Here is a 25,041-nt window from a genome sequence, read left to right as displayed (position 1 = left end):
CACCTATATTAACCAAGAGACCTCCACAGCCTGGCCTACATCTGTAATGTTTCAGCCTGCACAGCCTCTTTAGGGCAAAGCCACTCTCAGAGCCAATGCTGTCTTGGGGCCCTGTGATTACGTAGTAGCATGCAAGAGATTCTGGAAGGTACAAAGGTGCTCATTTACTTTGTCTGCTGCAAGGCCTTTGTGGGTTTGTTCAAGTCTACCCTATGTCTGCTCATAAGATTGATGTGGGTTTTCAATTTTCAAGTTTAATTTTTCCCTGCAAATGGATCCTTATCTGATCAGTATCAATGTCTGCAGATCAAAAGTTACAGAAGCACAGGCCCCATGTTGATGGAGTTGTTACAGCAGGAAACAATTATCAGCACCCTCCAGGCAGGGATACAAATGACAGAATTATTTTATTTCAGCACTTAATCCTTCCAGATCTCACTCTCACAACCTATATAAGGTGGGCAGGTCAGAGCCTTCATTCAAGCTGCACCAGCACCAGCTCTGCAGTCAAGATGAAGTGCACTGTGAGTATGGATGATCTGTTTTCCCCTTCTGAACTATCATTTGGACTCCAGTCATTGCCTTTACCTCTCAGAAGTGCCTATGCCTGTCTCTGCCAGAAAGGCATTCTTGGGGGGGATGTTTCTCCTCCAGAGAGAGCAGCACACCCCCTATGAACCTGACCACCGCCTTCAGGTTCAGCTCTGTAAACAGGCACCTTCCATGCCTCTGCTCTGCATTACTCTAGAGTCACTTCAGGTGACTCCTGCAATTGTAGTACAAAGGCAAAAGACAACCAAAGCAGTTCACTCTCAGATCAGGACAGCAAAAAGGCTCCAGGATCCTCATGCTGGATTGGACAGCCAGAGCTGCAGCTGTACTTCTGGTTTCTCTTTCTCTTTCAGATTGTGACTACCGTCCTCCTTGGCCTCTTCCTGGCCCCAGCCCTCGGACGTTTTGTAAGTAGAGTGACCCAGCCACAGGCTGTGGTGGGAGAGCCTTTCAATCTCTCATCCATTTTTAGCCAAAGGGTTTTCAACATGAAGCTGGAAAAGCACAACTCAGCAAAGTTCAGTGGCAAAGTTCCCTCTATCTCTGATATGATGGCAGACTGGGAAGAGGCAAATCCAGCTGGAATGGAGCTAGAATGATTGCCACAGAGACCAGAGACAAAGAGGGTCACAATTCTTAACCAGGCCCCAACTCTAACCAGGTAATTCTTGCATCTTTCCAGGTTGGGCAGCAAACCGGGCAGCAGGTATTCACCGGGCAGGATGTGTTCCCTGGAAGGCCGGTGTTCCCCGGGCAGAAGTACCCTCAGGTATGGATTGGGAGGGTCTGATCCTCCCAGCTGGCAGCACTTGCAGCTAACCTGCTGCAGGAGCTTTCCCTGCTTCTTTCCCCATTTCATCATTTCAGAAGACAGGGATCAACTGACTTGGAAGTCTAAAAGTGCTGTGGCATTTTGTTTTCTATATGCAGAACCCAAACCTGAACCAGCAGACCACCATTGTTGTGGGCAGCCAAATTCTGATCCTCAACAGCCAACAGCACGTGGCCGTCATTGAGAAGAAGAGCACCCAGGGGTCATGGAAAACCATTTGGAACTACAGGACGGTGAGTGGCAAGGGGCAGGTTCAGGCAATGGACTGGGAGACCAGCTCCTGTCAAGCTGAACACACTACAGGACTTGTTTCTTTCCTCTTAGCATCTGCAGTCCAACTTCCAGGGTAAAAGCTATCCGCATTCTTGCCTCTTTCACACAGGCTTGGTTCCCAACTTCTTTACTGAGACCCTCAACCCCTCGTTCTTGTCCCTCACTTCATTTTGCAGGGTGTGAGTGCCACCAAAGTGTCCTCCGAGGGAGTTTGCTACATTTCCACCCTGGACAGGAGCCTGGTGCCCACCTTTGATGCTCTGCCCAGACTGGCCGAACAGAGCAGGGTAAGAGTCCAGAGGAGGACATCCCTGGGAACTTGTACAGTACTGCAAAGGAAACCCATGGCAGACACACAGCTGCTTTCAGGAGCTTGAAACCCACCTTAATTTCAAAAGCCATTTAGGTCACTCCATGGGGTGTGAAGTTGTATCACAGCCCCCAGGTAGGAGAATGGATTGGAAATTCACTCCAAACGAGGTACTCAGGAGCAGTTCAGAGCAGGGAATATACACAGCATTGAAGAGATGGCGGCACTGATCTTGCTGAATGCTGTTATCTCATGTCTAGCTGCAGGGAGTGAAAGGACAACCTACACAGGACATCATCTACGTCATCAAGAGACCTATCCTCAACCTCCAGTCTTATGGACAAGAGATCGTCGCTCTGTGCACAGGACTCACAACCTATGAGACTTATGAAGTTCAGGGTGAGTGCAAGCAAATGAATGCTGGGATGGCTGCATGTGACCCAGCACGACAGTGCAAGGTGCCTGGTGTTAAGGGCAGCCAATGAGGGCACAGATCTCTTCACACCATCTTCCCTCTTACCTCACAACACCTTTCTTTTGTTGTCTTTTCCAAGGACCCCAATACACTGTCAACCAGGGATCATGCGCCAGACTCGATGTCCTGAACCTGGTGAACCTTTTCTACTGCCGTGGCAACAACAAGGTCTAAAAACCTTATGCTGCTTCAGCCAAGTGCAGCTGCTCCATTGCTGCTGCACCAAGCCAGCCTCAATGCTGTTCCTCCCTGGCATCTCCTCCTTCAGCAGTTTCCTTCTCAATGATGCAGATGTTCAGTTGTGACCATACCTTTCCAATAAAGTCCTCCTCATGCATTAACTCTGGCTAGTCTCTCATTGCTGTATCCTTGATCATCTATGCACACACCAAGAAAACCTTTAGGACTGTATCTCTTTTTGCCCTGTGGAGCTCTCCTAATGCTCTTCTCACAGTGCAAAGACGGTACAGCCCAGGGTTCAGTCTCACTGTGTGCAGGTGACAATGGCACCATAAAGATCTAAGAACTTTCTTCCCCTTTTCAGGGAAATAGGACTCCTAGCATAATTTTTTCCATGCGTCATGAAAGGTAGAAAGAAAGGACAATGATGCAAAGAAATGGCCTTCCTTAAGGGATGAGAAGGCTAGTTTCTAGGATTTACAGAATTGTTCTCTTCCTAAAATAGAGGCCTCCAAGGCATGGTTATGACCAGCCAGAGGCATCACAGAGAGTAATTTTAAGTGATGGCTGGCTTCCAAAAGTGATTTATTTGGTGGGTGTAATCCTGCTCTCTGTGATAATGTGTTCTTGTTTGTAGCTCTGTTACATGAGAGAAAGGTATCTAAGACGTGTTTCATTTTCAAACGCAGACCAAGGTGAGGAGATGCCGTTCTAACTCCAACCCAGAGATTTCTAGTGACAAGGAGATGCAAGAAACAGTTAGACCTAAACAGGCTATTGGTGAAGCAGCGGTTGGTGATTCTGGCAATCACAGCAGCAGCTCCTGAGATGGCAGCCGCAAAGTCCTTGGCAGCCATTAGAGAGGCAAAATCATTTCCTTCTTCATCAGCAGGACCAGAAGTGTCCTCTCCAGCAGCTGCTTTGTCTCAAAACTGTTGCCTGTCGTAGGCGCGGCGACCTGGTTCAGGAATGGCACGGCAGCCAACCCCAGGCTGCTCGGTCCATCAGCTCGCAGACACCAATGTGGTGGATGGCAAATGGCGTTTATTAGTGAACGACACTGCACTATGTAACTGAGGTTTATGTCACTTCCGTCTGCTTGCACCATAAACTAAACACTATTGGCTATCAGGAGAGGGGCCCTATCTTCCCATACAACACGAGATCTTCCGGCCGCTGGGTCCTAGCTACCTACAATTTCCCCCTCCATATGCATAACCAAATTAGCTAAAATATAACAATCCTGAGAAATTCTATTCTTTATAACAATCATAAACTTGAATAAAAAATGTAAGGCACAGTGAACAGTTGGAAATTAGGGGTTTAACTGGTAACAACAGGGTGTAACTTGAGGTAACTAAGGATAACTGGGGATAACACTGGGTAAATACATTCTTAAAACAGTTGCTGGTGTTCTACCAACATAATGTAAACCTCTAGATGGCTCAAGGCATCACAGCCCCACTCTGCGGAGGCTATTTTGCCATTCTCTGAATTCTGCCAGTGCAGAACTCCCAGGCTTGGACAGGACACTTGCCAGCTGGTCATCTTCTCTTGCCACCGGGGTATATGGGTCACAGGGGTGTCCGATGATCTGGTCCTGTGAAGAGAAACTCACAGCTTTCATTAGTTTTATTCTGAAGGTGGCTGGACGATTTCCACATCAATTTAATTGGTGGAAGTGGGTGTGTGGCAGTGGCCCTTAGAATAAATTTGTCACCCTGGCTTTTAATAGGGCTAGAGCGTCCCTTCCCAATAGGGGTGGGACTCCTGACATGGCATATGGAAAAAGGGTGATGGTTTTCTCCGGTCCCGTTTCACTGTGAATTGTAATTGCTACCAATTCAGCGCTCTTCCAAGCTCGGGTCAATCCCCCAACTCCACCCACCATGGGGGGCATCTTCCAATTTCCAGCGTAGAGGCCAATTTGTCTCAGGAATAACTGCAACATCTGCTCCAGTGTCAATCAAGAAGGGGACATTAATGGTGGTGCCATTGGGGGCATTATAGAGAGAACAGATCCCCCACACCACTGGCGGGTTGTCACACTTTACTGCCAGGGCCACCCTAGGTCTCACCCCCAAGGGGCAGTCCTTGCTGTCCCTGAGATAGAGGCAGATTCGGTTGGACCATCGGTTGGGCCATGAAGTTGGTTGCTTCTCGAGGGGGCAGCGAGTTCGGGAGCGCTTCGCCCCATCTGTGGTTGGCATAGTTGGGCCGCCTCACGTCCCAAGTGGGAGAGGGCTGTGCGCGGCCCAGGTGCCCTCTCCCCACCCCGTTTCCCTGGTTTTTAGATCTGCACTCCTTAGCAAAATGTCCTTTCTTTCCACAGACCCAGCACGGTCCTCTGGGTTGATTTTGGTGCGGAGGGAGCAGTGCTGGCAGGTCCCCCAACTGAGGGCAGTTTGCCACAACGTGGCCTGCCTGGCCACATCTAAAACATGCCATCACATTAGCTATTGCCGTGCAAACAGCCACATGAATTGGGGCAGATGCTCTTCATTCACAACATGCTTAATCATGTCTGTAAGACTTGACCCCGCTGGCAGTGATCGTAGGATGTCTTTGGTTTTTGAATTACACTGCTGACGTAAGCAGTCTGCAAGGACCGGGCCTTTTGCTTCCGCGGGCAGGGTTGAGGAGTCGAGCGCTGCCTGGAGGCAATCTACAAATTGCATAAAGCTCTCACTTTCGTTTTGCTTTATTGTGGACCATGGCGATGGCTGGGCGATAACTCTAGAGGCTGTGCGAATGGCCTCTCTAGCTGCACAAGTAGTTGTCATAACTTCATGGGCCCGCAGGCCTTGGGCCTGTGCCTGGGGGATAATCATTGTTGGGTCTGTACCCATTAGCTGCTGCAGGCTGGAGCCGTGGAGCGGGTGATCTGCCCCAGTTACTTGAGCTAGTTGCCTTGCACAGTTGTCCTCCCATTCTTGTTTAAACACAATCATCCCTGCCCCATCAAAAATCAATCTACAGGTTTGCTTTATATCGAACGGGAGCATGTCATCTCCCCCGAAAACCCCATCTATGAGAGTGGAGATCATGGCACAGTTAAGCCCTTTGTCTGCAATTGCTTTAACAATCGCTTGCACATCCTTAGGATTTATTGGTGTGTGGACCCTTTGTCCCCCGTCTGTCACCCGGACCGGGAACGCTAGTGTGGCTGATGGGGCCCAATCAGCACATGCAATCTTTATTTTCCTCCAATCCATGAGAGGAATTTTTCCCCCTCGTGGCCCCTCTTTATAGTGGATGGGGATACTTTGGCTTTTGACTCCGTCTACCCCCACCTCCTCCTCCTCTGAGTTTGAATCAGTTGCGAGCCACTCGACTTGGCTAGTGTCTGACCCAGAGTTGAACTCGACTGACCGGCTACTTCTGAATTCCAGTACTTTTTTGTTGGGCCCTGGCCCCACCCACTTCCCTTGCAGGTGGGCTGTTCCCTCCCTCTTGGCTTGCTCCGCCTTCTGCTCGGTGGGGTGTTTGCCCAGTGAGGGTGTTTTTCCAGATGGTCGCTCTGATTGGCTTTCCACCCCTCGCTCACGCTCCGGCCCTGCCCACTTCCCTGGCGGGTGGGCCGCTCCTCCCTTCTTGGCTTGCCCCCACCACCTTTCTCCTTCTCGTTCTCCTCCCCTTCCCATTTGCGTGCGCTTATTGGTTGTAGCACCTCCTCCCTGTTCCCGCTGGGGGCATGCTTGCCCCGTCCTTCCCCTTTTCATTTGGCGCCATCTTGGGGCGCATATGGCGGTGGTCTAGCCCAGACGTCCTCAAACTCCGATTTCCACACGGCACCCCAGGCCTCGCAGCTAACCCACCCCAGAAGGACTTGGCTAGATTCTGTCCCTCGGCAAGCTGGTTGGGGTTTGGGGATTTGGGGGGCACATCGCCCTCCTGCAGTTCCTCAGTGTCGAGGGTTGGGGAGAAGGCGGCAAAGCCTTCTTCCCCCCCTGTAAGTAAAGGGAAGAAAATTGAAAGGAAAAAAAACACAGCCGGATTAGCAAAGGGATTGTGTGCTATATTTACAAAGCAGTTTAGGGAATGCAGGGAAATATATATACAGAATTTACAGTATTTAAAATATGTACAGAAAATATGCAACAAAGTAACACAGAAATGAGAGTTCCCTCCTCTGCTGAGGGGGGTTCCCCACCCCTGTACCCCCTTCTCTCCCCTTTTCCCCAGAGAGGGTTAGAAAGAGAGAAAAAGAAATAATTGTTAATTAAAAAGCAGTTAGTCAGTTATGTGTTAGAAAAAAAGCTTATCTTTTTCCAAGGTCAAGTCTGGCTGAAAGCCCAGAAAGCTGCGAGCTGCAAAGGGGAAGAAAGAAAGACTGAATAGAACGCTGCTGTACTCCCAGTTCAAAAGGTGCTTTCTCCCAATCTACCAATGAAATTAGTTTAGATCTGTCTTTTGTTTATAAACATTCAGCCACAATGTTCCCTTTCTTAAAGGGACAGCCTCAAACGGTCACACTCAGGCTCAGCAGAATTGCCACCGTCCAGGGGGCACAAAGTCTGCATGGCTGCCCCAACTCCCCACCTCGGGATGGCCGTCAAACAGTCCCTTATCACCCTCCAGATCCCCTTCTCCTGCCTGGCCCTCTGCAGAGCCCACAGGACTTTCCCCCACAACCTAGCTAGCGCTTCAGTGCATTTGTTCCACATTTCTGGGTGGAGAATGTCCACCGGCTGGTCTATGGCCCCAAGCTGTAACAGCCTTGCAACTGCGAGAATAAAGTCTTCAGGTTCACAATCAATACCCCACTGCTTATGTAACTGCGACACGACCTTCACAAGGGCTTCCATCCTCCTTGTTGGTCCGGGAGCATCCTCCCCGCTGGGCTGGTCCAGCCACTCTGGACCGCTGTTCACCCGATTCCAGGCAAATTCCTGGGTTTCGGCACCACTTGTTGCCTGTCGTAGGCACGGCGACCTGGTTCAGGAATGGCATGGCGGCCAACCCCAGGCCGCTCGGTCCATCAGCTCGCAGACACCAATGTGGTGGATGGCAAATGATGTTTATTAGTGAACGATGCTGCACTATGTAACTGAGGTTTACATCACTTCCATCTGCTTGCACCGTAAACTAAATGCTATTGGCTATCAGGAGAGGGGCCCTATCTTCCTGTACAATGTGAGATCTTCCAGCCGCTGGGTCCTAGCTACCTACACAAAACCAGTCGACTTCTGTTAAGCCTGCTGTAAATTCAAACACAGCTCTGATTAAGCAAGTAGCAGCTTTAGATAAGAGAGAAAGATGCAAAGCTGATCCAACAGCTGACCGGGAGGAGCAGCAAGATTCTGCAGCTGGTGAGGGACCTTCTGTTAAAAAAGATCCTGATGAAGAGGAAGAGAAGGTTTGTCTTTAGGATTTAGCTGAGTTATTGAGACCATCATTCAATAGTGGAGGTGTTCAAGAGGGGGTCGGACGTGGCACTTGGTACCATGGTCTAGTCATGAGGTCTGTGGTGACAGGTTGGACTCGATTGATTTGCGGTCTCTTCCAACCTTGGTGATACTGTGACACTGTGATGCTGTGGAGATGCAGGGCAGAATACAGGTCCTGGTAAGACAGCAGCTAATGGAGATGCTTCTGAGCTTAAAGAAATCCTTAAGAGAGTAGCAGCAGAAGCCACTACAGGAAGAAGAGGCGGAAGAGGAATCAGACGATGATATTCAGAACGCTAGCGCCCCCCAGGGAGGAGTTAAGGTATGTGAGGAAGGATTACATCAGAGCAGAGAATGTGACAATTCTAACTTGGCTTGGCAGATGTTTCGATGAAGGTGCACCAGCTCTAATAGTAGGAGACAAGTCATCATCTCAGCTAGGAACTCTCTCAAATAATAGTGGAATAGACAGACATCTAGGCAGGTGTCTCAGTAAGGTTTCTCTGTGGATACGCCTTTTATTGGCAGCTTTTATGAGATAACCATCCCAAGATGACCTCCTATGGAATGCTAAACCCTGGATTACCATGGAAGAGGGAATTAAGTGTCTGAGAGAATTTGCTGTCAGAGAGGTACTCTATGGTAATCATGAAACTCTGAATCCTGATGAAATTCCTGTGGGAACTGGTCTTGCTAAAAAGCTCATCAAACTTGCTCCTCCTATTTCTGCTACTATTTTGACAAGCAGAATTGCGGCAAGAAATTATGGTGGAGCTCCTCCTATGGTTGGCCATTTCACTGATCAAATGAGACAATTGGAGGATAGTCTCACACGTGTTTCTTTTGTTTCGGCTATTGAAACTCTGTCTGGTGAGATAAAGAATTGCATGAAAGAGTTGAAAGATTCCATATGCAAATTGACACAAAGAGATAATTCCAATGCTTCCTCCAGATGGATACAAGTTTCAGCTGCTAGAAACAGATGTCCCCCAAGGAGGTAATTCCAAAAGAGATCAAACCAAAACAGACCACAGAGGCAATCATGTGGGAGCATTTGGATAACTCTGCATGATTAGTTTGATGAGAACATGAACAGATGGGATGGTCAACCAGCTTCTAATTTTTTCAGGAGACTGAGGGAACTGCAAAGTGGCAGAACCCGAGGTAGCAATACCAGAAGGGTAGCAGTTACTTCCACAGTTTCCCAGAACAACTCTAATGGCTCCAGTTCTAACACTGGACAGTGTGCTCACTGCACATGTGGGCATATTCCCCATAATTAGGGGTGCCCTGCCCCCTGCCAGGGGGAGAAGAGGGATAATAGAGATAACAGAATCTATTGGGATGTGTACATCCAGTGGCCTGGCACTTCAAAATTTTGGAAGTACAGGGCCTTGGTTGACACAGGAGCTCAGTGCACCATAATGCCATCAAATTATCAGGGATCAGAGTCTATAACTATTCTGGGAGTCACTGGTGGATCTCAAGAGTTAACTAAGATAGAAGTTGATGTAAGTTTAACTGGTAAACAATGGAGGAAGCATACTGTCGTGACAGGACCTGACACACCTTGTATTTTGGGAATTGATTTTCTGAGAGAAGGGCATTTCAAAGACCCTAGAGGTTACAAATGGGCTTTTGGAGTAGCTTCTGTAGAAACGGATGGACAAAAGTTGAAGCTGGCTATTAGACCTGAGCTTTCTGATGAATCTGCAGTTGCGGGACAACATGAGATAGAGGACATAAAATTGCCAGTTGCTTCTCAGACTGTGCATTACAGGCAATACAGAACTGACCGTGACTCTTTGTTGCCCATTCAGAATCTGATACATCAGTTGGAGAGCCAGAAAGTCGTCAGCAAAACTCATTCACCTTTCAACAGTCCAGTGTGGCCTGTGCAAAAGCAGAATGGAGACTGGCGTCTGACAGTAGACTACCGAGCCCTGAATGAAGTGACACCACCTATGAGTGCAGCAGTGCAAGACATGATGAAGCTACAGTATGAGCTGGAATCCTAAGAGGCCAAATGGTATGCTACCATAGACATTGTTAATGCATTTTTCTCTTCCCATAGCAGAGACATCCAGGCCTCAGTTTGCTTTCACCTGGAGAGGAATCCAGTACACCTTCAACAGATTGCCAATGGGCTGGATCCACAGCTCAAGCATCTGTCATGCAGTAATCCACGATGCTCTGGAGAAAGGCGGTGCTCCAGAACACATCCAGTTCATCGATGACATCATCATCTGGGGTAAAACTGCTGAGGAAGTCTTCGAGAAAGGTAGCAAAGTAATTGACATTCTTCTGAATGCAGGTTTTGTCATCAAGTGAGACAAGGTGAAAGGACCTACCACAGAGATTCAGTTTCTGGGAGTGCGGTGGCAGGATGGATGCCGACACATTCCAGTGGATGTGGTAGATAGTCTCTACCATGGCAAATCCCACCAACAAGCAAGAGACCCTACGTTTCTTGGGGATAGTGGGATTTTGGAGACTGCACATTCCTGGATACAGTCAGATTGTGAAACCTCTGTATGATGTGACTCAAAAGAGAAACCATTTCCACTGGGGACCTGAACAACAAGCAGCCTTTGACCAGATAAAGCAAGAGGTAGTTCAAGAAGTGGGTCTGGGACCTGTCTGAGATGGTCCAGACATTAAGAACATTTTGTACATGGCTGCAAGTGACAATGGTCCAACCTGGTGCTTGTGGCAAAAAGCTCCAGGTGAGACACAAGGATGACCTCTTGGTTTCTGGAGTTGAGGTTACAGAGGTTCAGAGGCAAATTATACTCCAACAGAGAAAGAGATTTTAGCTGCCTATGAAGGAGTAAAAGCATCTTCTGAAGTGATTGGAACTGAATCACAACTTCTCTTAGCTCCCAGATTACCAGTTTTGAATTGGATGTTCAAAGGCAAAGGTTCCACACCACATCATGCCACAGACTCAATATGGTCTAAGTGGATGGCTCTGATAACACAGAGAGCTTGCTCGAATGAGAAATCTTGAAAGACCTGGTCTAGTGGAGGTGATCTCAAGTTGGCATGAAGGCACCTACTGTACTAAACCTCCAAAGGAGAAAGTAACTCATGCTGAGGAAGCTCCTCCTTACAATGACCTTTCTGATGATGAAAAGAAATATGCTTTGTTCACAGACGGTTCCTGTCATCTTGTTGGGAACAAGCAAAGGTGGAAGTCTGCAGTGTGGAGTCCAACACGCCAAGTTGCAGAGGCGAAGGATGGAGAAGGAGAATCCAGTCAGTTCGCAGAGGTAAAAGCTGTCCAGCTAGCTCTCGACGTGGCTGAACGTGAGAGATGGCCAAAGCTTTATCTCTACACCGACTCATGGATGGTAGCCAATGCCCTGTGGGGTTGGCTAAAGGACTGGAAAAAGAATGGTTGGCAGAGAAAAGGAAACTGATTTGGGCAGCTGACCTGTGGCAGGACATTGCCAATCGAATCAAGAGAATTCCAGCGAAGGTGAGACACATGCTCACATTCTTAAGAACAAAGCTACTGAGGAATGGCAACACAACCATCAGGCAGATCTAGCTGCAAGAGTTTCTCATGTAGGCACAGACACTGATCTTGTTCTCGACTAGATACACCAAGGTGAGATGTTCTTAGCTCAGTGGGCTCATGATTCATCAGGACATCAAGGCAGAGATGCAACCTACCAGTGGGCTCATGACAGATCCATAGACATTTCCATAGATGCTATCACATAAGTCATCCATGATTGTGACATTTGTGCTGCTAATCAGCAGACAAAGTGAATTAAACCCTTGTGGTATGGTGACAGATGGTCCAAGTACAAGTATGGTGAGGCCTGGCAGACTGACTACATCACTCTACCACGTTCTTGTTCTGGTAAGCAGTACATGCTTACTATGGTAGAGGCAAACACTGGATGGTTGGAAACTTATCCAGTTCCACATGCAACTGCACTCAACACCATTCTCGGTCTGGAGAGACAGATCCTGTGGAGACACGGAACTCCAGAGAGGATTGAGTCAGACAACGGAAATAATTTCAAAAACAATCTTGTAAAAAACTGGGCCAAAGAGCACGGCATTGAGTGGATATTCCACATTCCCTACTATGCACCAGCTTCAGGGAAGATTGAACGTTACAACAGTTTGCTGAAGACCACTCTCAAAGCCATGGGGGGTGGACCTTTGAAAAACTGGGAGAAACATTTAGCACAAGCAACCTGGCTGGTAAATAGTAGAGGTTCAGTGAATTGAGACCTCAGTTCAGTGAATTTGAGACCTCATTGCCCTCTACAACTACCTGAAAGGTGGTTGTAGCCGGGAGGGGACTGGTCTCTTCTCCCAGGCACCCAGCACCAGAACAAGGGGACACAGTCTCAAGCTGTGCCAGGGGAAGTTTAGACTCCAGGTGAGGAGGAAGTTCTTCACCGAGCGAGTCATTCGTCATTGGAACAGGCTGCCCAGGGAGGTGGTTGAGTCGCCGTCCCTGGAGGTGTTCAAGAGGGGATTGGACATGGCACTTGGTGCTGTGGTCTAGTCATGGGGTCTGTGTTGATAGGTTGGACTCGATGATCCTCGAGGTCCTTTCCAACCTAAGTTATACTGTGATACTGTGAGCTGGACCTGCACACTCAAAGACAAACTGTTTTCTGTTTTCTGGGTTCCTGATTTTTCTTTGGCTTCTGAATCATCTACACTTGAGGACAGCTGGGATGGACTGTGAGCTTTGCTTACGAATTGTAGATATTGTTTTAGATTAGATGGAGAGTACTAACAGCCAATGAAATTGTTTAGAAGGGGCGGATTGTGACAGTTTAGGCTGGGCCTTTAAGAAAAGATAACTACCAAATTCTCTAGCTGAAAGTTTGGGTGTAAAAAGGAAAACAAAAGAAAGATAATTCTAAATGAATTTCATCAGCCAGATGAGTGGGATGTAGTGTTATGATCTTACATTCTGTTCTCAGTCGCTCTGTCGTCTGTCCCTTGGCTGAAATGCATGACTGCTGCTCTTGGACAGAGACTGATAAGATAAGCAACATTAACTTCTTAAGACAGCTTTAGGCTAACTGAAATTGCCTTAACATTTTATCTTCTCTTTTCTTCTAATTAGTAGAATAGAATAGAATAAAATAGACCAGGTTGGAAGAAACCTTCAAGATTATCAAGTCCAACCTATCATCCAACACCACCCAATCAACTAAACCATGCAACCAATCACCCTATCAAGTCTCCTCCTGGACAACTCCAGTGATGGTTAGGAGGGTTGGGGGGAACCTAAGGTGGAATCCTCCTCCCCAGGAGGATTTCTGTGTTGTTTCTCTCCTGTAAATTCTTGTATGACATTGCAAATACTGTATATTTTGTATATATTCATTGCATTCCATTATTGTGGTAAAACACAGCTTCATTCGCTTCTCCAGCTGCGCTCAGCTGAGCTTTTTGTTGATGTCAGTGGGCTAAACCATCACACTACAACACATTGAACACCAGAAATGCAGACAGGCAATATCCTTTAGTTTCTATCACCCTCACACCGATCCTCGGAAGCTTGTCATGGCCAGCTTCATCTTGTCCTTGGCATTTCTCAAGTTAACATTTTAGAATTATAGAATTTTTAGGGTTGGAAGGGACCTCAAGGATAATCCAGTTCCAACCCCCCATGACATGGGCAGGAACACCTCACACCAAAGAGGCATAGCCAGCAGGTCAAGAGAGGTGATTCTCCCTCTCTGCTCTGCTCTGGTGAGTACTCCCCTGGAGTACTGTGTCCAGGTCTGGAGCCCCTATTACAGGAAGGATCTGGAGTGGGTCTAGAGAAGGGCCATGAAGATGATCAGAGGACTGGAGCTGCTCGCGTAAGAGGACAGACTGAGGGAGTTGGGGTTGTTCAGTCTGGAGAGGAGAAGGCTCCAAGAAGACCTTCCAGTATATGAAGGGGACTACAAGAAAGCTGGGGAGGGACTTTTTAAGATGTCAGGGAATGATAGGATGGGGGAGGAATAGAAATGAGTAGATTCAGATTGGATGTTAGAAAGAAGTTGTTCCCCAGGAGAGTGGTGAGAGACTGGCAGAGGTTGCCCAGGGAGGTGGTGGAAGCCTCATCACATGGGGCTCTTAGCAACCTGCTGTGGTGTGAGGTGTCCCTGCCCATGGCAGGGGGGTTGCAACTGGCTGATCCTTGAGGTCAATTCCAATCCTAATAATTCTATGATTCTTTGATTCTATCTCGAAACACAAGTCACTTGGAGCAGGGGAACATGGAAACAGCAGCGATGAAGCACAGCTTGTTACAGGGAACATTAGGATCTTCTGCAGTTTGGTTTGCAGCAGATGTGAGGCAGAAGCATGAGCACAAATGCCCAGCAGGAGGGAGCAGAGCTGCATGGAATGAAGGATTCAGATCTACTGAGTGCATTTTTCATAGTTATAGGGGATCTGGAAACAAATCAAACCACAGTGCTGGATTTGCAGTGCCTGACTCACCCTGTTCAAGGTGTTGTGAAGAGGGAGAATGTGACCATTTCCTGGGGAGAGGGTTCTTTGTCTTACCTGATCCTGTTCCTTCTTGAAGGCTTTCTTTGGAAGAGATTCATTCTACCTGTGTTCCTCACTGGAGTTTGGATGGGTATGATAAATGGGAAGTTGTGCCTATTCAGCCTGTGGAGTGTTGTCAAAGTATCCTTCTGACCATGCTTAGAGCTCTCCTGGTACTGTGTATTGTCTGCTGCCTTTAGCATGGCTCAGGGGCCACAGTGGCTTTATTAAATCCCAGATCATTTGAAATCCCAAATCCTTGCATCTGAGAGGTGGGAGATGGGTTTGCGAACATGTGATGTGATCTGTGTCAGCTGTTACTTGTCATCATCTGGGCTACAAGAATCTTCTGCAGTGCTGGAGGGTGGAGAGGTTTGGCAGATGTACTTTGGAGGGTGCTCTTGCTGTATTTTTAGTTTCTCAGAACTCTCATCACAGCAGCATGAAGCAAATGGGAGCTGACTGGAGAAATGCCAAGGAGAACGCAAGGCTGGGTGTGACAAGAGCTGAAAGCTTTTATTAGGATAATCTATAACGGCTCAAAAGAAGTGGAAATGCCTACTCTGATTTGATTCTTGCCTCTTTCTGTCAGGTGGAGCCTCATCCTGAGCAAAAAGACAACCTGTGCTGTATGAAGGAATTCAAAGTGGTGTCATAAGAAAAAATAAGATTAGAGATCAGCAGCAACGAAGAACGTTCAGTGCCTCTCTTCTGCTAGCAGTGAGATGTCTTCATGCTGATCATTCAGGTGCCTGGGCCTGAGGTGTGCCTCAGTGAACTCTGCATCCTTTTGGAGTGATACAGAATGAGGCCTATGGGGATCAGTGTGAGGGCAACAGAAATGGAGGGTCGGTGCCTGTCTCCTTGTCTGGTGTTCAGTGTGAGGCCTCTGGCCAGCCCCTGCCATGCTCTGGCTACAATGCAGGCCTCCATTTTAAGAACAGAACAACTCTGTAAATCCTAAAATTAGATTTCTGCTCCTCTCAGGATGCCATTTCTTTGCTTCCTCCTCCTTTCCTTCTCCCTTTCATGCCAGGTAAGTGAAGATTTGTGCTGTGGGACTTCTCCCCATGGGAAAGAGAAGGAAGGTCTTAGCTTCATGTGCTGCCTTTGTCACCTGCACACAGTGACACTTGTGCCCTCTACAGGTGTGCCATGTGTGCAGAACAGGCTGTGAAACAAGCATTTGGAGGTCTCCAAAGGGCAACAGAAGATACACTCCAATTGGTTTTCTTGGTATGTGCATAGATGATCAAGGATACAACAATGAGAGACTAGCCAGACTTAATGCATGTGGAGGACTTTATTGGAAAGTTATGGTCACAACTGAGCATCTCCATCATTAGGAAGGAAACTGCTGAAGGAGGAGATGCCAGGGAGGAACAGCATTGAGGCTGGCTTGGTGCAGCAGCAATGGAGCAGCTGCACTTGGCTGAAGCAGCATAAGGTTTTTAGACCTTGTTGTTGCCACGGCAGTAGGAAAGGTTCACCAGGTTCAGGACATCGAGTCTGGCGCATGATCCCTGGTTGACAGTGTCTTGGGGCCCTTGGAAAAGACAACAAAAAGAAAGGTGTTGTGAGGTAAGAGGGAAGATGGTGTGAAGAGATCTGTGCCCTCATTGGCTGCCCTTAACACCAGGCACCTTGCACTGTCGTGCTGGGTCACATGCAGCCATCCCAGCATTCATTTGCTTGCACTCACCCTGAACTTCATAAGTCTCATAGGTTGTGAGTCCTGTGCACAGAGCGACGATCTCTTGTCCATAAGACTGGAGGTTGAGGATAGGTCTCTTGATGACATAGATGATGTCCTGTGTATGTTGTCCTTTCACTCCCTGCAGCTAGACATGAGATAACAGCATTCAGCAAGATCAGTGCCACCATCCTTTCAATGCTGTGTATATTCCCTGCTCTGAACTGCTCCTGAGTACCTCGTTTGGAGTGAATTTCCAATCTGTTCTCCTACCTGGGGGCTGTGATACAACATCACACCCCATGGAGTGACCTAAATGGCTTTTGAAGTTAAGGTGGGTTTCAAGCTCCTGAAAGCAGCTGTGTGTCTGCCATGGGTTTCCTTTGCAGTACTGTACAAGTTCCCAGGGATGTCCTCCTCTGGACTCTTACCCTGCTCTGTTCGGCCAGTCTGGGCAGAGCATCAAAGGTGGGCACCAGGCTCCTGTCCAGGGTGGAAATGTAGCAAACTCCCTCGGAGGACACTTTGGTGGCAATCACACCCTGCAAAATGAAGTGAGGGACAAGAACGAGGGGTTGAGGGTCTCAGTAAAGAAGTTGGGAACCAAGCCTGTGTGAAAGAGGCAAGAATGTGGATAGTTTTTACCCTGGAAGTTGGACTGCAGATGCTAAGAGGAAAGAAACAAGTCCTGTAGTGTGTTCAGCTTGACAGGAGCTGGTCTCCCAGTCCATTGCCTGAACCTGCCCCTTGCCACTCACCGTCCTGTAGTTCCAAATGGTTTTCCATGACCCCTGGGTGCTCTTCTTCTCAATGACGGCCACGCGCTGTTGGCTGTTGAGGATCAGAATTTGGCTGCCCACAACAATGGGGGTCTGCTGGTTCAGGTTTGGGTTCTGCATATAGAAAACAAAATTCCACAGCACATTTAGACTTCCAAGTCAGTTGATCCCTGTCTTCTGAGATGATGAAATGGGGAAAGAAGCAGGGAAAGCTCCTGCAGCAGGTTGGCTGCAAGTGCTGCCAGTTGGGAGGATCAGACCCTCCCAATCCGTACCTGAGGGTACTTCTGCCCGGGGAGCACCGGCTTTCCGGGGAATTCCTGGTTTCCAGGGAATCCCTGGTTTCCAGGGAGCCCCTGGTTACCGGGGAACCCCTGGTTTCCTGGGTGCCCTTGGTTACCGGGGAAGCCCTGGTTTCCGGGGAACCCCTGGTTTCCTGGGCGCCCTTGGTTACCGGGGAATCCTTGGTTTCCGGGGAACCCCTGGTTTCCGGGGAACCCCTGGTTTCCTGGGTGCCCTTGGTTACCGGGGAATCCTTGGTTTCCGGGGAACCCCTGGTTTCCTGGGCGCCCTTGGTTACCGGGGAATCCTTGGTTTCCGGGGAACCCCTGGTTTCCGGGGAACCCCTGGTTACCGGGGAATCCCTGGTTTCCAGGGAACCCGTGGTTTCCGGGGAACCCCTGGTTTCCGGGTCGCCCCTGGTTTCCGGGGAACCCCTGGTTTCCTGGGCGCCCTTGGTTACCGGGGAATCCTTGGTTTCCGGGGAACCCCTGGTTTCCGGGTCGCCCCTGGTTTCCGGGGAACCCCTGGTTACCGGGAAATCCCTGGTTTCCAGGGAACCCGTGGTTTCCAGGGAACCCCTGGTTTCCGGGGAGACCCTGGTTTCCGGGGAACCCCTGGTTACCGGGGAATCCCTGGTTCCCGGGGAGCCCCTGGTTTCCGGGGCGCCCCTGGTTTCCAGGGAATCCCTGGTTTCCGGGGAGACCCTGGTTTCCGGGGAGCCCTGGCTTTCCGGGGAGCACGTCCTGTCCAGGGAGCACGTCCTGTCCGGGGAACACCTGCTGCCCGGTTTGCTGCCCAACCTGGAAAGATGCATGAATTACCTGGTTAGAGTTGGGGCCTGGTTAAAAATTGTGACCCTCTTTGTCTCTGGTCTCTGTGGCAATCATTCTAGCTCCATTCCAGCTGGATTTGCCTCTTCCCAGTCTGCCATCATATCAGAGACAGAGGGAACTTTGCCACTGAACTTTGCTGAGTTGTGCTTTTCCAGCTTCATGTTGAAAACCCTTTGGCTAATAATGGATGAGGGATTGAAAGGCTCTCCCACCACAGCCTGTGGCTGGGTCACTCTACTTACAAAAACTCCGAGGGCTGGGGCCAGGAAGAGGCCAAGGAGAACGGTAGTCACAATCTGAAAGAGAAAGAGAAACCAGAAGTACAGCTGCAGCTCTGGCTGTCCAATCCAGCATGAGGATCCTGGAGCCTTTTTGCTGTCCTGATCTGAGAGTGAACTGCTTTGGTTGTCTTTTCCCTTTGTACTGCAATTGCAAGAGTCACCTAAAGTGACTCTAGAGTAATGCAGAGCAGAGGCATGGAAGGTGCCTGTTTACAGAGCTGAACCTGAAGGCGGTGGTCAGGTTCATAGGGGGTGTGCTGCTCTCTCTGGAGGAGAAACATCCCCCCCAAGAATGCCTTTCTGGCAGAGACAGGCATAGGCACTTCTGAGAGGTAAAGGCAATGACTGGAGTCCAAATGATAGCTCAGAAGGGGAAAAAAGATCATCCATACTCACAGTGCACTTCATCTTGCCTGCAGAGCTGGTGCTGGTGCAGGTTGAATGAAGGCTCTGACCTGTCCACCTTATATAGGTTGTGAGAGTGAGATCTGGAAGGATTAAGTGCTGAAATAAAATAATTCTGTCATTTGTATCCCTGCCTGGAGGGTGCTGATAATTGTTTCCTGCTGTAACAACTCCATCAATATGGGGCCTGTGCTTCTGTAACTTTTGATCTGCAGACTTTGATACTGATCAGATAAGGATCCATTTGCAGGGAAAAATTAAACTTGAAAATTGAAAACCCACATCAATCTTATGAGCAGACATAGGCTAGATTTGAACAAACCCACAAAGGCCTTGCCGCAGAAAAGTAAACGAGAACCTTTGAACCTTCCAGAATCTCTTGCATGCTACTGCGTAATCACAGGGCCCCAAGACAGCATTGGCTCTGAGAGTGGCTTTGCCCTAAAGAGGCTGTGCAGGCTGAAACATTACAGATGTGGGCCAGGCAGTGGAGGTCTCTTGGTTAGTATGGGTGGCACCCCTTGTTTTCCCCTTGCCCCAGCTTATATTCTGTGGTGCTGCAAAGACACAGGTGATCACTGTGCTAGGAAGGTTTTTGCATGCCTGAGGTTTGTGTCCAGTTTGGTGTTATGAGTGCAGGAATCACTCCTGTGGCTGATAGAATGCAGGAGCCTGGTGCTGGGTGTGCAGAGCACATGGTTGCAGCAGCAGGGCAGAGCCGAGGAGATGCTGGGAATGTGAGGGCCAGATGAGCAAGGGGCAGTTAAAAGGGCAGAAAATGGCTGCTGAGGTGGTGTTGGGGGCTGGGGCTGTGACTCCTCAGCTCCCTGTGCAGGGGCAGCCCCGCACATTTCTGCCCCTCCAGCCACAGTGACTGGTGGTGTGGAAGTATTCTGCTCCTGACAGGCTGCGTTAGAGCTGCTGTCATTGTTTCACAGGACACCTTTGTGTGTTTAATCCCCAACCCCCCTCACAGATGAGGTTTTCTCAGCATCCTGCATTTCTCTTGAAATACCTGAGGCTATGAGAGCACAATGGAGATATGACATTGTGGGGATTTTTTTATTCTCTACTCATGCTTTTGACTTCTCTTTTTATTATGCCCATACAGGTCTTTATTAATCTTTTTGTTCTGCCTGCTGTGGGAGAAGAGAAAACCAGAGGTGTAGGACTTGATATTGCTGCTGTGGCCTGCTGATGGAGAGCCCACAGCAGTTAATTGCTGTTGGAATCAGTATAGAAAAGGTGCAGATCTGTTCTTTTCCAGAGGGCCCCAGTTACTGAAATGATTGCTCTGGATCATGGGTTTTGTGTTCAGTGCCAAAGGCCAGGCCTCATCCTTGTTGAGAAGAATCTTTTATTGTAAGGTTACTGACTCCAGCCTTGTGTACTGTTGAGAGTCTCTGTCTGGCTCTGCACCTCCATGGACAATGTGAGAGTCACAGTTTTGATGTCTCTGGAGGTTTATTGTATTGTCTCTACTTCTCAACCTCTTTGTCAGACTCCTTCTCTTCAGGATCAGTTTAATCCTGGATCAATTTACATTTGAATAATGAACATTCTGAGATGTAGGGGCATCCCAGTCAGAAGAAGAAACCATCCCAAATGTGTTGCAGTGAACCCCCTAGGAAGGAGCAATTCCTTTGCTTCCTCGGTTCAATAGTTGGGGATGTTTGTGTAGGACACATCTTCAGCTTAGCTTTCCGTGCATGGAAATGTGTAAGTTTGGACCTCAGACCACTTTGGTTTCAAGACTGTCATGATGTAGTTATGCAGCACTTGGTCATGGTGTTGGCTAAGAATCAGTTATGGCTGCATGCGGAAAGCTTAGGGGGAAATCATACAGCATGAGGTTTCGATGCCCAAATTGGATTTTGCAAGAAGACCTGTTTAGCAGCTTGGCTTTGGAAATGCTTGCACCCTTCTGCAGGATGTATAAAAACACAGGGCAGCCCAGGGTAGGTTGATGATAAATTTTACTGTGACATAAGAGCCTGTGCACCGAGCAGAAGAGAGAGACAAATGATTGAAAATTTGATGATACATAAACCCTTTGGGTTTTTTTTCTTGATTATATGCTGCTGGAATTTTTCTTCCCCCAAACTCCTTCAGGAACAATTAAAAACAGTAGTGGACTGGCAATTCTTTAATCTTAACTTTCAAACAGGTAACCTCTTTGTCTAAGAAGTTGGATCCTGAAAAAAAAAGGAAAAACTGATAAGATTGGGACTGAGCATACAAGAGATCAAAGAACCTGAACTGGTTTAATCTTATGGTGGAAATGTACCAGGAAATGTGACCTGAGCACTGAGCTGCTCTCTTTCAAAACTTCACAGAATCACCAAATCACCATGGTTGGAAAATTCCACTACAGGCAAGCTTTTTAGATGTAATCTTTTTAGACGTAATCTTTTTAGACCCAATCTAAACTGTAAGCTAGTCTTTGAATTTGTGCTTTGGCAGGACCCTTGTCAGCTTGGTGCTATGTATACATGGAATTGCCTAACATAACTGAGACTTGTGTCAACAGCTGGAGCCTAAAACCTTCCTGGCAAGGCCTGGTCTCTGCCTTGTGCACAGTGTAGCAGACCTGCTGCTTTTCCTTACCCACGAGCTCCCTGATTGATACAAGTCATAGAAAAGTAGTGGATTTCAGTGATCAACTTGGTCATCTTTGCTTCAGTCATTTTTCTCCTTAATGCTAACCTTGTTAATCTTGCTTTGGGTAAACCAACCCTGTTTCTTGTGTGCTCACCTGGAGCTGGGTAAGCAAAGTAGGAGGAAATTCCTCTGCATAGCTCTTGGATGCGTTTTCCATATGGCTGCAAGGTTTGGAGTCTCTCTGTGGAGATAATGAAGCGATTCTCTCTGGGTGGAAGGTAGTGGGGCTGGGGTCCCTAAGAATCAAAGGGAAAAAAAAATATCAGAAAACAGCATTTAGAAAAAACAGAAAAAGGAGTTGAGAAGCTACAGGCACATCTTTGATGATGGGGAAGGGATTAGATGAGGCCAATGCAACATCTGCAGAACTCAGTATCACTAAGGTTGGAAGAGACCTCAAAGATCATCGAGTCCAACCTGTCACCTCAGGACTAGAGTAGGGAGGACACTACCGCCCACTTCAGGCTTGAACTCACAACCTTCCCATTAAGGGTCGTGTGCACTACCAACTGAGCCACATCCTGACTCCTGCAGTCACCTAGTCCTGCTGAAGAACTGCCATTCCTGCAGCCTTTGCTCCTCTGTGCCTGTAGGGAGTAAGTCCTTTGCAGACGCAGTTGAACATTCTCAGCACTTTCTTTCCCCATCCTACCTTGAGTCCCTGAGCTGATGCAGGAAATGGTTCATCAAGCCATGAGTCCCCGCCCATGTTAGAGATGATGCAGGTGTTTTTGGAAAGTACCTTGGTTGCAACATAGCCCTGTTGAGAGAGGGGAGAAAGCTTCTTGTTGCAAACAGTGCTAGGTGAAAGATGAGCAGACTGCCAGAGAGAAGCTCTGTTTGCAAGAAGGGCTTTGCACAGTACAAATAATCAAGGGGAGGAAAAGAGCCTCTTTGCAATGACGTTGCCTAAGGGAATGCTCATGGAGGCCCACGAGGGACTTTGGTTAAAGGCACAGTTGATTGCCCCCCCCCCCCCCCCCCCCCCCAAAATGCCATGGGTAAGATACGTTGTACTGCTTAGGCCAGGTGAAGGAGTCCACTGCTGGAAACATGAGTACTGCACCCAGTACAGCAGCAGGAATCAAATGCTTAAATGAGAATTTTCTTCAGCATCTCCTCTAAATCCTCATGAAGCTTTCTTGAATCTTTTGATGTTTTTCAAAGCCCTTTTTTTTATTTTTCCCTTTTCCTGGCAGCTACTCACAGTCTCGGTGTCCCAGAGAGTTCTGAAGGCCTGGGAGTACTCCTTTAGGTCATTGAAGCCTCCGGTGGCAGGGTGATGAGAGTTTTCACCTTGGTGTCCCTTCAGGTTTTTCTCTCCATTCTGTATTTTGGAAAAGATGAAAGAGGAGAAGGGTTTCAGTTTGTGGGTTCCCAGCAGTCTTTCACTGAATAAAGCAGTGACTCTGGTAGCCAGGCTTCAAGGAAAGGATTGCTCTTTGAGGTTAGATGAAGGAGGAGATAAATTCTGGCCATAGCGGGGAGGCTGGGAAGCCATCAGGACTGTTGTGTCCAACCTGCCATTCAGATTTTGTCTAGGACTGGTGTACCAAGCACAGAAGTATCTTCTCTGGTCTCAAACAATGCAGTTTCCCACTGAGTACCAGACCTTAAAATACAGTTTTGTTCCCAGTCCCCTGTGTTTCAGAGGCTGTAGCAGTGGAGAGCTGTGTGTAGCTCTGTACTTACCCCATCAGCAAAAGCTGGGGCCAGGACAGCTCCAAGAAGAGCAGCAGCCACAATCTGAAATGAACATTGGAAATGAACAGCACTTCAACATCCAGACTTGTTACTTGCTTCAGGTTATTTGCTGTTCTCAAATCATGTTGGCTTCCTGCTTAACTCTGTGCACATGCTCAACAACTTTCTGAAGCAGGCTCTAGCTCTAGCGTGGTTAAATGGGCAGAAGATATTTTTGCTAGTAAGCTTACATCAGATGATCAGATCCTAGAAATGATTCTGTCTAAGATATCTTCACCCTGAGCTGTAGATCTCCAACACGGAACTGATCCACATGAAGGTGCAGATTTGCCATAGCTACTGCAGGTACCTTTTGGAGAGATTTAGTCTTGTGGTGATAAATTCTTTTGTAAAACAGTGACTGGGAACAACTCTTGGACACAAGCCATCTAATATGGAACTGGTCACAAAGTTCATCTCCACCAAAGGAGGATCTTTGGAGAAAAGTCCAGGTGTGGCTCAGAGAATTTAGGGCTAACAGTTTAGAATTTGTCCTGCAACCAGAGAACCATACTGCCCTCAGACAGCTGTGCCATGACCTTCTAGAGCCTGCTGAGCTGACTGACTGGCACTCGAGCTGTGGCTGAGGGAATGTTGCCCTTTCTCCATTCCAGATGTGTGCTTCAGCCTTGTAGCAGAGCACTTCTCCCTTCCATGCCTGTGTAGGCAGCTGGAGTGAAGTCAGTGCCAAAAGTGCAATTTCATCCCTGCAGCCCTGACCCATTTGGCAATTTTACTCTGTGCTCCCTGCATCAATCAGGAATAGTTTGCAAGGAACAAAGAAAGGCTCAAACCAATTTTAGTCTTCCAGGCTTAACAGCTTTATGCAGTAGCCCTAGGCATACTTACGGGGAAGTTCATTGTGATGGTAGCCAAGATCTGCTGGTAATGGATGTGTACTCTTTTTATACACTCATATCCCAGCCTTCAGTCTCCCCAAGGCTTTGCCTTGCTGGCACGTGCCCTGTGTTCACAGGGTGGTGACGAGTTTCCTGGGGAAATGCTGTGATAAGAGGAGGCTTTGATAGCAGCCTGATTGAATCAATGGCACACAGGAAGATGAAAGAAAACTTGTCATAGAATAAATATTGATGTCTTTTGTAGTAACTTTTAAGGGAGAAGGAAAGGAAAAATCAGAGCCAGAGAACTGCTGCCTGATACCATCTGTGGTGGTGCTTGGTGCCTGCGTGGCAAAGGACTCAGCCTAATATTTTATGTATAGGTGATACCCTCTGTGAGATCAGTGAAGGAGGTTATCTTGCTGTGTTAAAGATGCTAAAACAGTCCCTGGAAATCATGAGGTTGGTTCTAGATCTGAGCTTGTTTGTTAAGTGCATTCCATGAGCATCTTCAGTCTTCAGTCATGTATTGTTTAGGTGGGTTGGATTGGTTGATGGGTTGGACACGATGATCTTGAAGGTCTCTTCCAACCTGGTTTATTCTATGTATTCTATCATTGCAGATCTTCTTCACAAAAGTACCACCTGGTACAGGCTAAGAGTGAATTTAAGAATGGGACAGAAATGTGTAGAATAGGAAAAATGAATAATGGAGGGTCAGCATGAAGGGGCTGTCAACTGTTCCTTCAAAAGCAGAATTTAATGTTGCCCTGAAATGTGATGATTATAGAGAGCTGTGATTTAAGAGCTGCTCTGCCTTTGTGCTTGCAGAATCTCTGCAAAATGGTTTGGTTTTTCAGCTGGCCACTGCAGACCTCTGAGCCTCTTTGCCCAGGAATGTTGTCCGTTGCTGTTTAATTACCTAAAGAGATGTAGACAAATACAGCCTCAGATTACCCAGGTTTGGGTTGTATTTGAGCAGCAC

The 25,041-nt window shown here is 48.0% G+C and overlaps 3 protein-coding genes across 3 annotated transcripts; 1 reads left to right on the top strand and 2 right to left on the bottom strand.

Moving 5' to 3' along the window:
• The first annotated feature begins 497 nt into the window (after positions 1-497).
• LOC137450277 (gastrokine-1-like) lies at positions 498-2,769 on the top strand. Its single transcript, XM_068156634.1, has 7 exons — positions 498-524; positions 906-959; positions 1,235-1,321; positions 1,483-1,617; positions 1,834-1,944; positions 2,228-2,366; positions 2,522-2,769. The coding sequence occupies exons 1-7, from the start codon at positions 513-515 to the stop codon at positions 2,614-2,616; spliced, it is 633 nt and encodes a 210-aa protein (XP_068012735.1). The 5' UTR covers positions 498-512; the 3' UTR covers positions 2,617-2,769.
• Positions 2,770-15,835: 13,066 nt separating this feature from the next.
• Positions 15,836-18,858, bottom strand: LOC137450253 (collagen alpha-1(XXI) chain-like). Its single transcript, XM_068156595.1, has 7 exons — positions 18,805-18,858; positions 18,370-18,423; positions 17,288-18,094; positions 16,992-17,126; positions 16,665-16,775; positions 16,243-16,381; positions 15,836-16,086 (listed from the first exon to the last, which is right to left on the bottom strand). The coding sequence occupies exons 1-7, from the start codon at positions 18,814-18,816 to the stop codon at positions 15,992-15,994; spliced, it is 1,353 nt and encodes a 450-aa protein (XP_068012696.1). The 5' UTR covers positions 18,817-18,858; the 3' UTR covers positions 15,836-15,991.
• A 1,959-nt stretch (positions 18,859-20,817) lies between these two features.
• Positions 20,818-24,126, bottom strand: LOC137450286 (gastrokine-1-like). Its single transcript, XM_068156644.1, has 6 exons — positions 24,067-24,126; positions 23,167-23,220; positions 22,682-22,801; positions 22,127-22,234; positions 21,569-21,710; positions 20,818-21,008 (listed from the first exon to the last, which is right to left on the bottom strand). The coding sequence occupies exons 1-6, from the start codon at positions 24,076-24,078 to the stop codon at positions 20,932-20,934; spliced, it is 513 nt and encodes a 170-aa protein (XP_068012745.1). The 5' UTR covers positions 24,079-24,126; the 3' UTR covers positions 20,818-20,931.
• Positions 24,127-25,041: the final 915 nt, after the last annotated feature.

The sequence above is a fragment of the Melanerpes formicivorus genome, unplaced genomic scaffold (genome assembly GCF_026170545.1).
Source record: "Melanerpes formicivorus ecotype bairdi unplaced genomic scaffold, bMelFor1.0.p_v2 SCAF_34, whole genome shotgun sequence".
Taxonomy (NCBI): Eukaryota; Metazoa; Chordata; class Aves; order Piciformes; family Picidae; genus Melanerpes; species Melanerpes formicivorus.
The sequence above is the reverse complement of the archived record's forward strand: the minus strand, read 5'-3'. Positions and strand labels throughout refer to the sequence as shown.